The sequence below is a fragment of the Hippocampus guttulatus genome, chromosome 2 (genome assembly GCF_054856545.1).
Source record: "Hippocampus guttulatus isolate MCC_2025c chromosome 2, RoL_Hgut_1.0, whole genome shotgun sequence".
NCBI classification, from domain to species: Eukaryota; Metazoa; Chordata; class Actinopteri; order Syngnathiformes; family Syngnathidae; genus Hippocampus; species Hippocampus guttulatus.
This window is the reverse complement of record NC_141262.1, coordinates 12,895,684-12,914,949: the sequence shown is the minus strand read 5'-3', so window position 1 is coordinate 12,914,949 and position 19,266 is coordinate 12,895,684. Positions and strand designations below refer to the sequence as shown.

The following is a 19,266-nucleotide window of genomic DNA, read 5'->3' as shown; positions in this document are numbered from 1 at the left end:
TGCCCTGCGATTGGCTGGCACTGGTGTTCCCTGTCTACTGCCCGGAAACAGCTGGGATAGGCTCTAGCACCCCCCCGTGACCCTTGTGAGGATAAAGTGGATGGGGAAATGGATGGATAATACAGATTATAGTCACATTACTGACGGGAAAAAAAGTGATGTAATTTGGTGAAATTGTTTTCGTATTACAAACACTTGCCAATTGAACAGACTTTTTGTGTTGAGTCAGACTATTTTTAAGCGTATCCCAGCTGAATTTAGGCGAGAGGTGGGGTATGCTCTGCAGAACAAAGTCTGGACTGTGGCATGCATCCATGCCATGTTGTCACCCAATTTACAATAATGTCACGATGCAATCCAATACAATGTACCTCAGGCATGGGATATTTTCCACTTTCCGAGGGGGGTGGGTGTGTGATTGCACCCACCTTAAAATTCAGTAAATTGACACAAAATGAATTCATCATTCATTTTTTAAATAAATGCTGCTATATTTATTTAATTAATACTTGATTAAAACAGGCTTTACCTTCCACAGGCGTTTTCTTTCTAGGTTTTGGGGTAAATCATACATCCTTGTGTGGGAAGAGTGGGACAGCCACAGAGCAAAATATTTTGCTGAAAATCGCCAAACATCCACTTAAAGACACCCACAACTGACTGAGGCGAACACAAAACCGTTTCAGAAAACTGGTAGAAGACCCCAAGCAGTGTTTCCTTCGGTTGTGTCTCTTTCGCAGTTTCATATAGTACATTCGGATATTGAAATTCACCCGTTTCCAGCAGCACTTAGCTGTCGGTCGGCTTTAGGACCCACGGGATACCATCAATTCAACGGGCGGAGGGCGTGGCTATGCTGAGGAGGGCCGGCTGGCGGGCAAAGGAAGAGGCTGCGTTCACTTCCAGTCATTAAATCACGACACACGACCTCAGCAGCAGCACTCGCGCGACCGAGACGTCTTCACGGCGGCTAGGGCGATGTGAGTGGCGGGCTGCAACTAAAGCAGAGCTTCTCCTCTTCGTCCTCTGACTTCTACGACCAGCTCTCTCACACCGCTGAACTTGACGCCCGAGCTCGCCTCCCCGCCGCCGCCAGCATGTCGGTGTTAGCCCTCCAAGAGTACGAGTTCGAAAGGCAGTTTAACGAGGAGGAGGCCATCCGATGGATGCAGGAGAACTGGTAAGCACACGTTTACCTATACGCTTCGAATCTAGTACCGCAACGCCCCATACGACGCGCCATACGCCTCACGTCCGAACCCGCCGTGTGATGCCCTTGATTCTTCTGTGATTCCCCCCCCCCCCCTCCCCCGTGCCCCCTCCACACAGACACACATCCATCGTCCTTCTCCCCCTCCACGCATCAGGCACCATGATGATGCTGTTAAGGTTATCTTGTCCCCGGCCATTCCAAGCTTAGCTTAATGTGGGGTGGATGAAAGCGTCCACACTGGTTTAAACGCAGCGCATTCTATAGCTTGTCGGTGTTGTGAAGCCCAATCGAAATGCCTCTGGATATTTTTATTGTGGGGTCCATTCACTTGTGTGTCCCAACGTTTTCTTTTAAGCCTCAAATGTATCTTTTTATTTTATCATTTGTTCATTTCCTGCCGCAAAATACATAGAAGAGCCACAAGATGTAGTGCCTCACAGTCTTCTGCTGTGCCTGTTGTTGACTTCTTCAATGTTCACTGCATGGATTTGCCATCGACATGAAGTACATTATATCACATTTTCAGTGCAAATGAATGTATGAGGCCGCATGGGTCAGCAGCACAAGAGCCTGCCACCCCTGGCATTAAGGAAGCACCAATCAGACGCCTCTACTGATGTCTGCTGACAGAGCAGCGGCCAATCAGATCGCAGATCTGCTATGCAGCCTTCACTCGTAGTAGATGTCACCCGCATGGTCGTTAAAGGGAAAGTGTGAGGTTCTTACTTAAGCTAGAGGGGAAAGGAGGCAGGGTAGCAACAATACATGTGCATCAGCGTGAATAACAAGATCCCTGAAACCTTATCTCTATGGTCAAACCGGCGCGACCAGTCACAAATAATTATCAAAGAGCATTGCGGATTGTTGGTCAGGGCTTCTCTCAAAGTTGTTTGATTTACAAAGGGGATGTACATGAGGCAGTACCCCAAAAAAGTATCAAGAAAACGTAATTTAGCAAGCCACAGACTCTAATTCAGTTCATCGTCCACATATACATGACCTCAACTTGATAAGATCACTACACGCATATAGTTTACATAGCTTAAAGATGAAAGGGCAGTCTCACAGACGTCATTTATTGGGCCTTATCATTTTACATAAGTGCTTCCAAGTTCATACAAAGACATAGATGGTCATTTGGCTGTTCATTAACTCGATGAAAATGTTTTAGAAATGGAAAAACACTATCCATCCATCTATTTTCCGATCCGCTTATCCTCACAAGGGTCGCGGGGGCTGATGGAGCCTATCCCAGCCGTCTTCGGGCAGTAGGCAGGGGACACCCTGAACAGGTTGCCAGCCAATCTCAGGGCACACACAGACGAACGACCCAAATCGAACCCTGCACCTCTGCACTGTGAGGTCGACGCGCTAACCACTGAACCACCGGCCCGCCGGGAAAAAACCTAGATCTATCAAATTTATTTGATAAATCAACAACTAATCGGGGCGGCCCTGTAGCCCAGTGGTTAGCACGTCGACTTCACAGTACAGGGGTACCGGGTTCAATTCCAGCTCCGGCCTCCCTGTGTAGAGTTTGCATGTTCTCCCCGGGCCTGCGTGGGTTTTCTCCGGGTACTCCGGTTTCCTCCCACATTCCAAAAACATGCATGGCAGGCTGATTGGTCACTCTAAATTGTCCCTAGGTGTGGGTGTGGGCGTGCATGGTTGTTCCTCTCTGTGTGCCCTGTGATTGGCTGGCAACCAGTTCGGGGTGTCCCCCGCCTACTGCCCGAAGACAGCTGGGATAGGCTCTAGGACCCCCCGCAACCCTAATGAGGATAAAGCGGTTTGGAAGATGAATGAATGAGAACAACTAATCGATGAAAATGAATAAACTGCTATTTCATTCATCTCTCTATATGTATGTATGTATGTATGTATGCATGTGCATCTTTTAAAAAAAAATATGGATAAGAAGTGCAGTCCGCATGTTTTCTTATCATTGTTTCTTGAAATATGAGAAACAGAAATGGTAAATCCAGACATCTGCTTGCATTATTGTTTTAATATGATTATGATTTACAATGTTATATTTACACCACACTTGTTTGGAAGAATACTGTGAAGTCTTTTTATAAGTTAACAACTCTATAAAAAGTAGATCAACTGTTTTTCGTAATAAATCATGATTCATTTGCCTTTATTTTCATGTAAACCTAACCTATCAGAATAAAACATTTATGCATAGAAAAATTGATATTTTTTATTGTAGTATTTTTTTTTAATACACGGGAAGAGGAACTAGTCAAAATAGTTGTGTATTAAATCACCGTCACAATATTGACGGGGAAAAAATATTAAATAGTCCTGCCCTACTTGAATTGGCGTCATATAAATTTTTCCTCAGAGTATGGCTTTGTTAGTTAGATTTAGACTGTGGTGGTTCAGATTTAGGTTAAATTGCAGCTGAAAGAATGAAACTCTTGTAAACCTGCGAGACCCCGTGTTTATAGCCAAAATTCAGTCCATGAAATCACTTTGGTGTAAACAATTTTATTTCGGTATCACAAATAATGATTGAAGTGTATTTTTTATTTTTATTATTATTTTGCATGGATGGGAATAAATTCATCCGTTTCTTATTCATGTCTGTGGCACCGAATGTTGACTTCTAAAACTATTAGCAATGTAAGAGAACTTTTCCTTCCACAAAAAATGTGTCTGAATGTGAGAAATCCCAATCTGTCATATTGCTTTGCGGATAACAGTTACAGTACATTTCTGAGCATGGATTCCAACAAATTGGAAGGGTGCATAATAGATGTGTACAGAGACACAACTGCTTTTGAAAGGCCATTTGGTGGGATGTGAGGGTGGTTATTATATTCAAGAGCATATTCTACTTTCGAATTTACGGTCAACGTCATTTTTCCATAGCTCCCCTTGAAAAGCAGAATTTTTGCTTTGTCATCTTCCAGGCTAACACTAGCAAAGGATGCAAGGGCTTAAACTGTCTCCCAAATGTACTGTAATCCAACATTGACAATCGTAGACAGGAAAACCGTCTGCTAATGTCATTCCAGAGGGTTATAACCGTGAATGCGAGTGTGCTGCTGCAGCCATTAAAATGACGTTGATCACTCACGACGGCTTCAACCTCGATGACCGCAGGCTGGGCTGCCGGCCGTCTCAGTCAGCTGGGTAGAAGTGGGCCAGTTTTTTTCAGAATGATGCCTGGAGTGCGTCTCCCGTTTTTTTGATTTCACATCACATCAATCCGTCGTGGGGGAGCACATGGGAAGCACATTACAGTATTTGATGAGTGTGTGGTAGGCCTGTTTGGCCCTCTTTAGGGCACAAACGAGTCTTTTTGGAATCGATTATCCTATCGAATACTTTGGTCATCACCCCCTACCAGCACCTCCGCCAACATCGCTCAGTTGACTTCTTTTTTCAAGTTTGCCAGAGTTTATGTATATTATTCATACTCTACTCACTTAAAAGTAAACAATATTTTCATATTAACGAGGACTGCTGTCATGCTCTGTTGCTGGGTCAAGTGCCTCTCATGGCTTTTTAGGCTGCTGCGATGTTTCACTGACAGTGGACATGATGACTTATTTGAGGAAAAAAAACATTCTGCCTCAACAGACACTTTCGTCTACTCTTTATGTATTTTTGGTACACATTTCCGACAATAATCGTGACGATTTACACTCACACTTGATCACTGTTTATCATTGTGTTCACAAGAGACACACTTTCGAGCAAATTCTCTTAAGTTAGGTTAGATGGAGAAGTTTTAACTTGCTCTGCCACAAGTTTAAATGGCCACAACAATTAAGTGGAAGACACTTTGCTCCCATAAGGTAGTGATGAGAACTGCTTTGATAAGGCTTCGTCTTGTTCAATGCTCGTGCTACTAGTAAGTATGTTACTACTACTGCTATTAAAAGGACCAAAGCTGAGGTGTACTTTGCAGTCAAAGCAAAAAACATTATTTTATTATTATCATTTTTTGTTCCATGGAAGTCAGACAATTGGTGCTGATGAACGGTGTGTCATCAACAAATTATAGATGGTTTCAATGCAAACTTTTGGTGTCAACCAATTTTTGTGGTCAATTTAAAAGTCTTGAGCTTTTTTTCCCCCCTCCCAGCCCTAGCTGTGTTCGATCATTTTGATGATTCCTACTAGCGTATTAGGTGTTCAAGGTGACAAATTATGGACTTTCACAATGGTAATGTTTCCGCTGCATGCACCGCTTGCTCGGATCCACTGCATTAATTCATGCGACTTTTGTGGCTTGGTGATAAAGTCCTGCCACCAATAGTCAAAATAAGTCCAACTTTTTACTGTTTAATGAAGCTTTGAGGTAATTTATACTCTGACTCTGGGCTCAACTAATTCGGCAGCACTTACAATGGCTCTGAAAAGTCTACACACCGCTAAATGTGAGCCAGGTTTTATGCTAAGATTGACTGCTATTTTGACCTGTTCATAATTCCTTCCACCTCGTTCCAGCAACACAAAGTTATACAGGTAATAGCTCACATTGATGTTGAAGAATGTTTTGTCTTGGTGCCACTTTATTTATTTATTTTTGCAGCAAATTATTAAGTTATTTATTATTATTATTTTATTTTTAAATATTATCACTACTACAAATTTGACAGCCTTTCACGAGTGTGCTATTTTAAGAACAAACCCGCAGATTATTCATATGGCCCCTGGGAGCTACCTGGTACCCGTGGGTGGTGACCACTCCTCAAAAGCAGTGGACTGTAGGCATGCACCATTTGAGCTATGAACGCATGCTGTCTTCCGGTTTCTATTCTAATGCATAGCGATAGTATCAAGTGCTTTGAAATGTACTCTCAATCTGATGCAATGACGTCAAGTTCCCAAAAATGAAGTCTTACCTTCTTTATTGCTCCAAGTGCCAGCCATTTGCTCTGTCACAGGAATGCAGGCCCGTGCGAATGTTGTCCTGCATTTCTTATTTTGACACGCTCAACCCAACCTTATTTAGAGGGCACAAAAGCAATCACAACATAGAATAAAAAAGTCTTGTCACGTTCCAGGATGCAGGTGCAACAAATTTGAACTGATGAAAACATGAAAGACATCCATCCCATAATTAAATGATAATGACAAACCGCAGGATGAGGATAAATGTTCCCTCGAAGGTGCATGTTGGAGTGGCTGTTGTGTTCAACATAAAAACAAAAGTATGATTTGCAAATGATGTTTAACCAATATTTTATTGAAAACATTACAAAGATGAGACGTGTACTGTTCAAACTGATCACTGTATTGTTTTTAGCAAATCAGTAAGATCAAATTTTATGGCTGCCCCATGTTCCGAAAAAGCTGGGCCAGGGTCATTTACTTTTTAACAACATTCAATAAAGGTTTGGGGAACTGTGGACACAAATTGTTGAAGTTTCCATCCATCCACCATCCGATGCCGCTTATCCTCACGAGGGTGGCGGGCACGCTGGAGCCAATCCCAACCTTCTTCGGGTAGTAGGTGGGGTACACTCTTAACCGGTTGCCAGTCACAGTTGGCGAAGCTTTGTTGGTGCAATTCTTTCTCGTTCTTGCTTAATGTACAGCTAAGTAAGTTTGAGATTCTGTCAGGATTCTGAAGTGTTTGACCTTTTTTGTGGTGGCAGAGTTGGTCAGGTTATTTTGCTCTTTTAATTGTGTGATGTAATCAGGGCCGTGGGTACTTTGCTAATTGGATTACACGCACATGCTTCCTGCTCTCATGCCTGCCACCTCTTGGTCTCTTCATCATGCCTCTCTATTATTGACACTGTATCGCCCTCTGCTCAATACCACATGACAAACTCGTCTCGCTTGTGTCTACATTAATGTATACATTATGCACATTGTAAACACACAGTGTCTGGCAAAAACACTACAGGCTCGTTCCCAGACTGCAAACTCAGGATTGTATAACCGCTGAAATCTCCTTTCCGGCTAATACGGATCCAAGATTCACAGCAGGTTAGCCAATAACTCCATGCAAAGCTAGGGAGCGGGTTGACGGCATTCCTGGGTTTGGCACGATACTCCAACTTGCACATCAGCACGTACTTGCGTAGATGCCAAAGTGTTATCCAGTCTTTCTTATGCCGCTGTTTGTTACATTGCTAATGCTGCAAGTCTCTCTCTCTCTCTGTCTGTCTCTCACCCCCCTATATGACGTGATGAGTGGAAATTCACAGAGATGTGTCAAACATTTCACAAAATCGCTGTGTTATTTGGCTAGGCATTCGAGTGCATAGTGTTGCTGTCTGGAGTACAGTCATCCTCCTATCTTCAGAACCACTACTTTTTAGGAAATCCCCCCAAAACAGCATTATTAAAGCTGGTATTATCCCTTTATATTGCCGTCACGTTCTCAACACAACGCGCCTCCCCCAAATCTCGTTCATTTGCTAATAAAATTAGCAAAACAAATGTGAATGACGCTATTCATTGAAATGTTATGGGCATGTCGCCACCGCAAGCCACACCCATTTCCATCGTGTGCGGTCGTGGTGAGCCCTTTTGCAAGAGACAAGACTTTATTAGTTAAGCAAAGCTAATGACCGTGGTTACGGCGTCTTTCGAAGCCGTGTTTCATAGGTCTGACTTGGCTGCCTCAGAGGCAGAAATTAATCTGCACACTAACCTTTGTGGCTGACGGGCCTATGTCTGCAGGGAACAATGACATCACTTTTTAACATGCTCAAATGAATTTAGCCTATACTCACTCATTCTTGTCAAGTGAGGTGTTCTTGTTGCACCATTTGATCTCGAGGCGATAAAATGCTACAGGGCTCCTGCGGCGTGAAGAAGAGGTGGAGTTACAGGATTCCTCAGACAAAGTGTCGAGTAGCGTGAGGAGATTTCCTCAAGATATTTTAACACTTTAGATTGGTTGATAATTGAAAAAAAAATCACAGTCTATGTGGGGATACAATACCTCACACGAAAACATGACAGCCCAGAATCTCTCGAATAAGAGTAGCCGCTTTTCCCCCAGAAGGACACCGCCTTTGGGCATAGCCAAAATAAACATCGATTGTACCACACTGGTGCCGACATGGCTGCACTGTTTTAAAACACTTTTGTTGAATATCAAGTATGATAAAGAACCTGATTATTCTCTTCCAACAGTGTTCTCCAAATATGAAATGCTGTTGTGGAGCTCTGTGTTTTCATCATATCCAACCATTCAGACTCTGTGATATTTGCTTGAAGTTCTCATTTCTATCTCTGTTTGACATCCATAGTCGCTTACCTTACATCAAGCAACAGTACCGCGTGGATATAATTTTTGGGGACCTCCATTTATAGACCACCACAACTTCTCCTCCTTTCAGCTTGTCCCTTTTTCAGGGGTTGCCACGGCGATTATTATTAGCGTCATTCATTTCCATCTTTCCCTGTTCTCTGCATCCTCTACTCTGACTCCAACTACCTGCATGTCTTCCCTCGCGGCATCCATGAATCTCCTCTTTGGCCTTCCTCTCTGTCTCCTACCTGGTAGCTCCATCTCTAACATTCTCCTACCAATGTATCCACTGTCCCTACTCTGTACATGTCAAAAACATCTCAGTCTGGCCTCTCTAACTCCCTCTCCAAACTTTCCTGTCTGAGTTGTCCCTCTGATAACCTCATTTCTGATCCTGTCCATCCTTGTCACTCCTAAGGAGAATCTCAGCATCTTTAACTCGGCCACCTCGAACTCTGCCTCCTGTCTTTCCCCTATTGCTAGTGTCTCTAGACCATACATCATGGCTGGTCTCACAACTGTTCTGTAAACGTTTCCCTTCACCTTAGCTGACACTCTTCTGTCACAAATCACTCCTGACACTTTTCTCCAGCTGTCCCCTCCTGCCTGCACTCTATTCTTCACTTCTTTTCCATATAGACCCCACAACAGTTTGAAAAAAAAAATCCATGTGGCACCAACCATATCCTGTCATTTAAGTGTGTCTCATATCTAAAAAAAGTACCACGTCATAATGTTGCCACATGTCTTGAAAATGCACGAAGATGCCATTTGTTCCGCTTGTGCAGTTTTACACCCTGGGGGATCCAAAGTAGAAACAATGTATCAAAATTGTATGGGATAAGTTGTTTCTCATGAACTTGACTAATGAAAGAAACTTATTTCATAAAATGTACCGACATGCTAATTCACAGCGCTAAAGCGTCAATTAAATCATCACATGTGCAGTTGGAGTTTAACGGTATGCCCCAAATGACAGTTTGCTATGTCCACTGGTTTTTAGTACATGGTTTAGTACACAATGTAGACAGTCAGAGGACATCATGCAAATGGGTTAAATGACCTTTGACATATAGAACGACTGTAAGTGTAAAATTCTCGACAACCATTTCAACATTTTCTTTTATGAAAGCGCAATACTTGGTCTTCTTTTGAGAGAAAAAACGATGCAGACAAGTGTTTTAGTAACAGTCAGAGTTATTATGCAGTCAAAAGACCAGTTATAGTGGTCATGCTAGCCAGCGGTTGAGATGCACCATGTTAGTTTATGACGAGAGCATGAGGCAGTTAAGCTTCCACTGCATTACTTAAAAGGAAAGTCAAGTCCAAATTTATCTTTACAATATGATGTGTGCGCACTCACTAGTCTGAACAGGGCATTCGGATTAAAATTCGTTTTTTTGGAATGAGTTTAAAAAAAAAAAAAAAGGTAAAATCATGTTTAATGGTCCCCCCCGGCCGAAGGGCTCAAGTAATAACCACTACCCGCTCGCCTGTTTTCTGAGTTTAGTCTTGAAATCCACAAGCTGAGCCCTTGGGCACTGGAATGTCATTTTCAGTTGACAGCAAGTGGCGAGAAGAATTATTAACAGGTGGATTTTGCTGATTGATTCATATTCCTTAAATGTAACATTAATACAGAAGACACCATGTTTAGACTAGTGGTGCCACATAGAACATATTGAAAAGAAATATTTTCACTTGACTTCACCTTTCATGCTGGACCTACTTTCCAGCCTTCCTTCCTTTCATACCACCTTTTTTTCCTTTCTCCACATTCTTTTCCTTATTTCCCTCCTTCTTCCCCCTCCCCCTTTTCCACTTCCCCTCTTTCCTTCCATCCTGCCTTGTTTCCTTTCATACATTTGGTTCCTCCATTTGGTTCATCCTTTCAGCATCTTTTTTTTTTCTTTCCTGCCTTGTTTCCTTCCTTCCATAGTTCCTATCTTTAATCAATCCTTTCTATTTTATGTATTTCCTTCCTTCCTTGCTTCCTCCCTCCCTCCCAGCCCACTATGTACATTAAACAGTTTGTTTCAGACTTATGCTGTTGGAATGTATGAGAGAATTTGTGTGTGTGTGTATACGAACGACTTGGGTAGAATATTTCTGTGATCATAATCTCGTTGCCGGAAATATAACGAGCTGAGGTGCCGCTGTATCTGCTTTGAAAGGAGAGTACAACAATGTTGCTGGAGCCCCACCCCGTTACCGCTCCGAGTAGCATTGAGAAACGATGATGTCATCCTGCAGTCCAGTCTAGGCGTTGCTGCCACGTGAACGCTGCTACATTCTTGCGTTATCTGATTGACAGTTCACACATCTCTTCCACACCTACATTTCCAAGAATATGTTCTTTATTTGTTCTTTGCTGTTTGGTGCTTCTTTTCAGTAGCTCGCCCTTCATTTCCGTCAGCGTTCAGTGGAGCAGTCCTACCACCTGCTTAGTTATCTTGAACACCGAAGGCCGCAGCTTCGAGGCATTTGAGCCAAAGCGGCACCGTCGATAAGCATCTGGGGACAGTTTGAGCTACGTGCTTACTACACCTCAGCCGCGTAGCATGTTAGTGGTTGTCACTCCAGTTTTGTTTGATAAACAATATGGTGATGATGCAAGCACTTTGATTTCCCGCTAAGCATGCGGATACACAATCTACACTACCTGTATGTACACATCGGAAATACTGATGATGATAAAAGAAAGACTGTGGGGGTGCAATCTAGTGTAAAACAATGACCATTTGACTGCATGACAAAGCGCAGGAGTTACATTGGTGGTGCCGATGCTCATGGGGCGGCTTGTACTGGTGGGAAGTTCCAAAGGATGCAGCACTTAAGGTGCTATTCCATTACAGGTTCCAGAACAGCCTGGCCCGTCACTACTGGAAAAAGTGAACTTTTCAATTATATTCTAGTTTGTTGAAATGCACCTGCATTTGCCAAAGTACTGTATGTTGTTGACTACTGATGTTATATGCATATTATGTCGTTGTTTGCCTTATTTAGGAAGAAGTCCTTCCTTTTCTCCGCCCTCTACGCCGCCTGCATCCTTGGCGGCCGTCATGTCATGAAGCAACGGGAAAAGTTTGAGCTGAGGAAGCCTCTGGTCCTCTGGTCCCTCACACTCGCCGTTTTCAGGTGAGGTAAAGAAATGAGTGACATTTGTAAACTCTGTTTTTAAATGGTAGAAGTTTCCAGGAATATCTTACACCACGCAATTCCATTTGATGACACTTCAGAGGGATACGTTTCAATTCAAAAACTGTCATTATTACCGAATTTTTTATGATGAAAATAAATTACTGACACAAAGACCTCATTTCATTTTGTTCCAACAAAATGGAAGAGATCAATATGAAAATAGAGTTCACACTGGAAGTAATCACGGGTCAATCATGTATTATATATTTAATATAATGGGATCTTAAATTTGACATCTGCAATAAACTTACCGGTAAACTCCTCTCAGAGCACCACATTTATTTTTTGTGTCATTTTAAAAGGCTAAATAGGCAAAAAATTGATCCTGAATTAGAAGGATGCTATTTTTGGAGAGTTTTGTGTTCAGTTTTGAAGGTTATATTTTGATAACTCATTCTAACACACACACACACACGGTACACAATGCAGGTTTATGATGTGCACGTTTATTCTCTAAATCTTCATGGGAATTGGAAGAGGTACATTGCAAAGAAAATGAACTATTGTGAAAGGATGAAAACTTTCATCAAATTAAAATTACACCAAAAACTAAAAATGAACGATTTTCGCAGGAGATGGTGTGAACTTACTAATACCCCTTTTCCACACAAAACCCCCCCAAAGCTTGGTGCTCGTTTGGCGCCGGAGCCAGTGCTGTGCTTGGTTGGTGCTTAACAAGTGCTTATAAAGAACGCATTCAGTTTTCCACCTGCAAAGTACGAGCTGGCCCAACAAATAATTGGGGCCAGCTTAAGCACCAGTTTCAAGCAATTGAGCTTGGGCCAATTTCATTGGTGGAAAAAGAAAGAACTGGTGCTAACCTGGACACTTGCCCGGAACTAGCACGAGCGCGGTGGAAATGGACCCGAAATGGACAAAGGTGGGACTCATGAGGCTAACCTAACCATTTAAGCCCAATTTCAGCACCAATGTGAACACCATCTGGTAAATTTTACATATATTTCACTCCCAGATTGTCTCAAAGTTGGCCCTCGAATGGATGAGCTGTGGGAAATTTGTCCTGATTTCAGTCTTGCACTCAGTGGCCAGGTCGTTTGGAGAAAAAGAGATGGCAGGAAAAAGTTGAAAAATAAAAAGAGAGAGAGAGCAAAACGTGGTCTCGCGGTCCACACGGGAGGTATGGTGCGCCTCGTTATGGTGGAGCGACTTACTGTATGTCTGCGGCAATGTTTGGAGGTGCGCTGGTGAGAGCGTTCTTGAAGCACATGCGTACCAACAAGTTTGATCGAGCCTTGCAGACAGTTGGGTGTTGATCAGGCTGTTGGCCTTTTGCGTTTCATGATGGCCAGCCGAGACGGGGGCGCTTGGCACTCAGGAAAAAAAAAACGAAAAATACAATTTAAAAAGAAATAGACGACAAAAATGGATGTTCAGGACCCAGGTCGGGTCTGGCGTCTCACAAAGTGGGAACAAGAGAGAGCAAAGGAGCACACAGCCTCTTATTATCTATGTCAGCTTCAACTCAAGGCCACTCGCAAAGTCCCGGGTAACATTTGGGGGACGGATGAGTTAAAATTGGCTGTAAATAGGCTGTCACTTGTATAGCACATTTCTAACTCTACCACTGAGCCATGCCGTCCATTAAAATGTCATACCCTTTGAACTGGGACTGTGCGATAATTCAATATTATGTATCACAATAGGCACGTGATCAATAGAAATTGCACTCGATATATCGATGAAAAATAAATCCAAAAAAATCTGTCGGACGAGTATTTCGCTACATCATCAGCGACACAAATCCCTTTTATCTGGTTACGTAATATACTGCAATAATCGAAAAAAAATTGGAAATTCAGACCGGTTGTTCTGGAAGTGAATTTCAATAGATTGGCAGCTCTGCAAAAGGAATCTACCGCCGCCGTGAATGTGAATGAAATTCAATTTGGATTTGAGCTTTTTATTCCAATGCAGGTGTTCAGATGAGGCATTTTCATTCTGTTTCATTTCCGGAATATGTGACTCCACGCAGATCAAATCTGAATCAGGACACCTTGGTATTGATTTGGGCCTTAAATTCACAGCCATTGCTCCACGGCGGGCGAGTTGTTGTCAACTGAAGGAACAGTTACAGCAATCCAGTGTTATGTAATGCCCTGCAACAATGAATATCTTTCAGCAAACACAAACGCTTTGTGTGTTCCACGCCACGATTCAATGAATGCCGTTGTTATTGTTTCTTTTCCACACAGTATATTTGGCGCTGTCCGCACTGGAAGTTACATGACATATATCCTCATGTCCAAAGGGCTCAAACAGTCGGTTTGTGACCAGAGCTTTTACAACGGTCCCGTCAGCAAGTTCTGGGCATACGCATTTGTGCTAAGCAAAGCACCAGAACTGGGTAAGTCAAACCTTTTCTTGTATTTATTTACACTGGAACCTCAAGTTACGATCTAGATGTAGAAGGTGTAAATAATGTTCATATAGCCTAAATCAATTTTAAATTAAATTGTCATTTCTCCCAAGACCGTTAACTCATTCAGTACCAGCCAATTCTAGACCAAGTCTGAAAAGACGTTTAAAAACGTCTTTGGGAGTGAATGAGTTAAGAGAATTTATTGATACAGTTCCTCGAAAACTCCGCCCTGGAGCCAGTTTAAGTATATAAATAAAAAAATTGTGCTTGTGTGTGTGTGTGTGTGTGTGTGTAGGATGCCAATATGACCTTGACGTCTTTTGTCTGTACACAGGTGACACGCTGTTCATCGTGCTAAGGAAGCAGAAGCTGATCTTCTTGCACTGGTATCACCACATCACCGTGCTGCTGTACTCTTGGTATTCGTACAAGGACATGGTAGCCGGCGGGGGCTGGTTCATGACCATGAACTACCTGGTGCACGCCGTCATGTACTCTTACTACGCGCTGCGGGCGGCCGGCTTCAAAGTGTCACGCAACTTCGCCATGTTCATCACGCTGACGCAGATCACTCAGATGCTGATGGGCTGCGTGGTCAACTACCTGGTGTACTCGTGGATGCAGCGAGGCCATGAGTGCCCGTCGCACATGCATAACATTGTTTGGTCATCGCTCATGTACCTCAGCTACTTTGTGCTCTTTGTGCAGTTCTTCTGGGGGGCCTACATGGGCAAGACCAAAACACCCCCTGCTGTGAAAAAGACTGAGTAGAAAAAGCATAGGAAAAAAGAAAAGGAATAACATGAGAACTGATGGCGGGATGATAGGTGGACCACCGTGATGAAGCCATTGCAAGCTGAAGTTTAATGAAATAAAGTTCCTCTTTTAGTACTCCCAAACCACATGATAAAAAAATGGCCACAAACGTGTGTTTACTTGACTTTTTAAAGTGCTACATATGAAGGGTTGTTTTTGTCTCATCTGTGTGTGTGTTGTTTTGTTCTTAATTGTCAATACAAATAAAAGTTACTTTTCACCTTTTTCTCAAGCATTTGACATGTTTTCTCAGGTCTGAGTTTAGTTATTTACTCATTGAAAAATGGAGGCATCAGGACACAAAATCGCCATTCCAGTACTTCCGAAATGATCTATGCTTATGTAGAAGTAAAAAGAAAAAAAGATTTCTGGGGCAGCATGGTGGACTAGTTGTTAGTATGTCATCTTCACACTCCAGAGGTTCAAGATTTGAATCATCTGACTGGTTTGTTGGGAAAGTGTTTTTGTCTAACAAAAGGGAGGCGAACAATCATGCAAGTTGTTTTTTGCTGCGTTGACATTTGACTAATGTGTTATTGACGGTGTCTGGTGCTTATGTGCTTTTGCACACTGTATTGATGTTGAAAAAAAACCCATGCCAAATATCGCCTCTTTTAGTCTCTTTGTTTGTGTTAAAATCACAGCTATTCATCAAAACTATTGCGTCTAAAGTTTGAATTCTAGACGGTTTAAATCCCAAATGACTATGGCTCCCTCTCGAGTTCCAGTGGTAAAATGCACTTTTAATTGTATTGACTTTCCCAATGTGAAAGTTACTGTCTAAAAAATGACAACCTTAAAAGGATGATTTGCTTTAATAAAACAAAGGATTATCACGTTGTTCTTGTCATTTATATTTTGCGCACATTATTTTTTCATCTTTTTCTGGGTTCCTTTTCAACATCCACTTGAACATGAGTCTTTGCCCTAACGAGGCTCTCATGTGTAAGTATTTTGACCACAATTATGAAAGAAAAATTCACCTCAGTTCATAATTAAGTGTTGAACAGAGCTGAAAAGACATGCTCGCATGAAATGTGAATTTTAAAGACTAATACAAAGAGCACACGTGTCACAATTGCTGAGCATGATTAGCACTTGTGGGGCTATACAGCTCTTCTTTTCACAAGTTTTTACCACAGCAAGTATGAAAGCCACTTTTATCTTTCACTGATTTCTCAGTAACGTGATGGTCTACCACAAAACGTGACATTTTTCACCTAATACCAGATCACCTGAATCTCACATAATGACCACCATTTCCGATCGCATGATCAGATCGAGCCATCCCGAGTAAATACAGGGTGCTGTGCACGACGACAAAAGTCTGGCATGTCAGAATTTTTGTTCGTCTTGTCAGACGGTGTGACATATCCTTCTTTGTCCTTCAATAGATTGTTTGGCATTGACCAATAGGAAGCCAGTGTCGCCCATCTTAAGGTGAGAGACCGGACGTGGCGTGCACAATCTTGATGTGGTGGACAGTATAAAAAGTGACTTGAACAAAAGGGATCGTTTTGGAATGTATACGAAGCATTTCAACTCATGCTACATTTGCTAACTGTAGAAGTGAGTAGCTGATTAGCAAACATGCCATTAAACAAATCTGTGATTTCAAGTTCTTTTTGCAGAATAGAAAGTTCATACCACCCTCTCTTCACCATTCAGGAATGTTTCCATACTCTCTATATTTTCCTGAACATTAAAAAAAAACAAAAAAAACGCTGATGCACATAATGCCTTTGTCGTTCGACATGACTCCAACTGCTTGTCCCGCTTCTCCGACGGACTGAATCTCGACGGAAGCACGTAACAACTGGGCACTGTCTGGTAAGTGACGGATTTGTCGTGTGGCATCCCGCCTCTTCCAAGACACAGAACGATATTTATCTGGTAGTCTGATCGCGCGGCTGTCCCGGGACAGAAGAAATCGTGTAGTTTGACAAGGCCATTAGCTTAACATAATAATGGTTAACCCTGAAATTCTTAAATGTCGTATACTCTATCAGAGATCTATGCTTCAATTTACTTCCACAGCGTAAATTACTATTTTCAGGACTTTGGCGCTGTCTAGCAGCATCTTAAAGAATTTACTAACGAGTGACTCAATTTCGGATGTTTTTGATACAATTGTTGGGCCATTTTTTGTTTTTGTCCTGAGTTGTGCGCATAAATTTGAGTAACAATCGGTAGAGTCTGCCAGCAAACTTCACAACAGACAGCAGGTTGGTAGACAGTGAACAATTCTTCTAAATGAGGTTCCAAATGCTTACTTCAAGCTGTTTGTTGCCACTCCCAGTCATTGTGATTTCTACATGTGGTGAATCTGTGACATACCTTTACCTACATACCCATACCTACACTGTCGCCATTCACTTGACATTAGAATCTTCTCCAGGCAATGAATAATTTCTGCCGCCTTAATGGAAAGGGAAGCAAAATTTACTGGTTTAGATTTGTAATGATAATGCTTTAAAAATCCCGAGCTTTCCCTTAGGAGGCAAAGGTCCCCGCACATCTTCCAGGTTTGGATTCTGGCTCGTGTATTTACGCATGAGGCCCCCCCCATATCCGCCCGCCACTATTGTGATTTTTAAATCAGCCTAAATCCTTGTAAAAAGCAGTGTAACTTTGTCCCCGCAGCAGAGCCGCTGTATGACCCGGAGGATCAAGGCTTAAAGCCTTTGAGTGGCTCGCTAATTCTTGCCAAAGACCTCATCAGCTGTCATCCCGGCTGGAATGGAGTCGGGAGCGAGGTGGGCAAAGCTTGTCCCATCTGGCAGAAAAGAAAGTACCGTAACCTCCGCTGCAATTTGGGCCATTAGTTTTGTGAAGAAAAAAAAAATGTGGCTGCTCTAATTACATTGTCATCATTCTTATACAAATGAAATATTTTAAAATATAAAACAGATTCAATATTTTCTTTTTAGGAATGTGCAAAATCTGATGCTCCAAATCAGTTTTGCTTCTTTCGAAAAACTAAAAAGAACAATGTGGCCAAGTGCAACAGTAGGGTCATTTTACAATTGGAGGACATTTTCGCTTCAAAATTCTCGAAAAATAAACCCTGACTTCTTGGATTTTCTGCTGCACATTCATCAATGAGAGGTAATAAACTATCAGAAGCTTGGTTTGTTCATCTTAGAGTTAGGGTTACAAATTTGCACGAATGTTAGCTTTCTCACACTTATGTACATTTTTTATGTCTTATTCTGCATATTAAGGTTGCCATTTTAGAAAAATGTGAAAACTAGAAGAGAGGACATACCTTTGCTCTTTCCATTCTTTTAGAAAAATGTTTGAAGATGTCACGTCCAGTGTATCATGTGATTCCATGTTTTCCTCTTCTTCTACCATGCTAAAAAAGGTTATGGTAACATGGTTGTGTGCATGTTGTGGGACACACGTTCCATGAATAATAATTCTTGTTTGAAATGTTGTGTTTATTAAAACAAATGTTCCCAAAGTTACACACGACAGAAATGAAGCAAATGATATCTAAAAATATGAAATAAAAAAGTATTTAAACATTTTTAGTTGAGATTCAAGTTGGTCAATTGGGGAGGCAAGAGAAAAATGGAATTTTAGGTGGTATTCCAGACTTATTTGGTATTTTAAAACTATTTTTAGCATTTCAAGCATCTTAATGTTTTTTAGATTTGGTCTCAGGACAAGTAAATTTTTTCAGAAATGGCATGTTTTAGTGTTTTGTATGTGGATTCTTTAAAAATTGATGGATGGGATTTAAAATGTCCTCCAATTCTGAAATGTAACAGTTACTGATCAGTCTGAATCAATAGACAAGTGCTTGAATCTGTTTCGTTTTAGGAAACTGCAACAGTTTGAATAGTCTGAGGTTAGTGTCACGTTCTGCATGATGGTAGTTGTAGGACCCCAAAAAGCAGGGAGGAGCAGGGTGGATTGACCAAAATGTATTTAACAAAAAATACACACAGCAGTACAATGGGGAAAAAAAACACCAAGTCGAAGTACTCAAAAAAATGCCTGGAAATCACAAGTATCAAACTACAACAGGAAACAAAACATGACAGGAGCACACGTATGCTCACATACTCGCAGCTCACAATGACCCAACCAAGACTGGCAGAAACTCAGGGAACTAAATACAAGCCAAGTGACGAGACAACAAGAAACACCTGGACAACACACAAAGGGTTGAGGGAGCTGATTGGTTACACACAAGGAACACTGATAACGAGAACAGGTGGCGAAAAAAGGGCACATGAGGAATCAAAACCAAACGTAACCAGATCGAAACATAACAGTACCCCCCCCCCCCCCCCCTCAAGGGACGGATCCCAGACGTCCCAAAGTCACCCAGTGGCCGGACTCTGTGGAAACAGGGCGGGAGGGCGGGACGCAACACTTGCGTCACCGGGGACGGGAACAGAAACAGAGGGC

General features: G+C 42.1%; 1 protein-coding gene and 1 long non-coding RNA gene across 5 annotated transcripts in view; both read left to right on the top strand.

Annotated features, from left to right (window-relative positions):
* The first annotated feature begins 852 nt into the window (after positions 1-852).
* On the top strand, positions 853-15,684 carry elovl6 (ELOVL fatty acid elongase 6). The gene is made up of 4 exons (XM_086137408.1): positions 853-1,180; positions 11,454-11,585; positions 13,862-14,013; positions 14,363-15,684. The coding sequence occupies exons 1-4, from the start codon at positions 1,098-1,100 to the stop codon at positions 14,797-14,799; spliced, it is 804 nt and encodes a 267-aa protein (XP_085993534.1). The 5' UTR covers positions 853-1,097; the 3' UTR covers positions 14,800-15,684.
* A 594-nt stretch (positions 15,685-16,278) lies between these two features.
* Positions 16,279-19,266, top strand: part of LOC147208560 (uncharacterized) — a 74,261-nt gene continuing 71,273 nt past the window's right edge. For all 4 annotated transcript variants that reach the window (XR_015103801.1, XR_015103800.1, XR_015103807.1 and 1 more), the window contains exon 1: positions 16,279-16,674. This is a non-coding gene — a long non-coding RNA (uncharacterized LOC147208560). The remainder of the gene's footprint in view (positions 16,675-19,266) is intronic.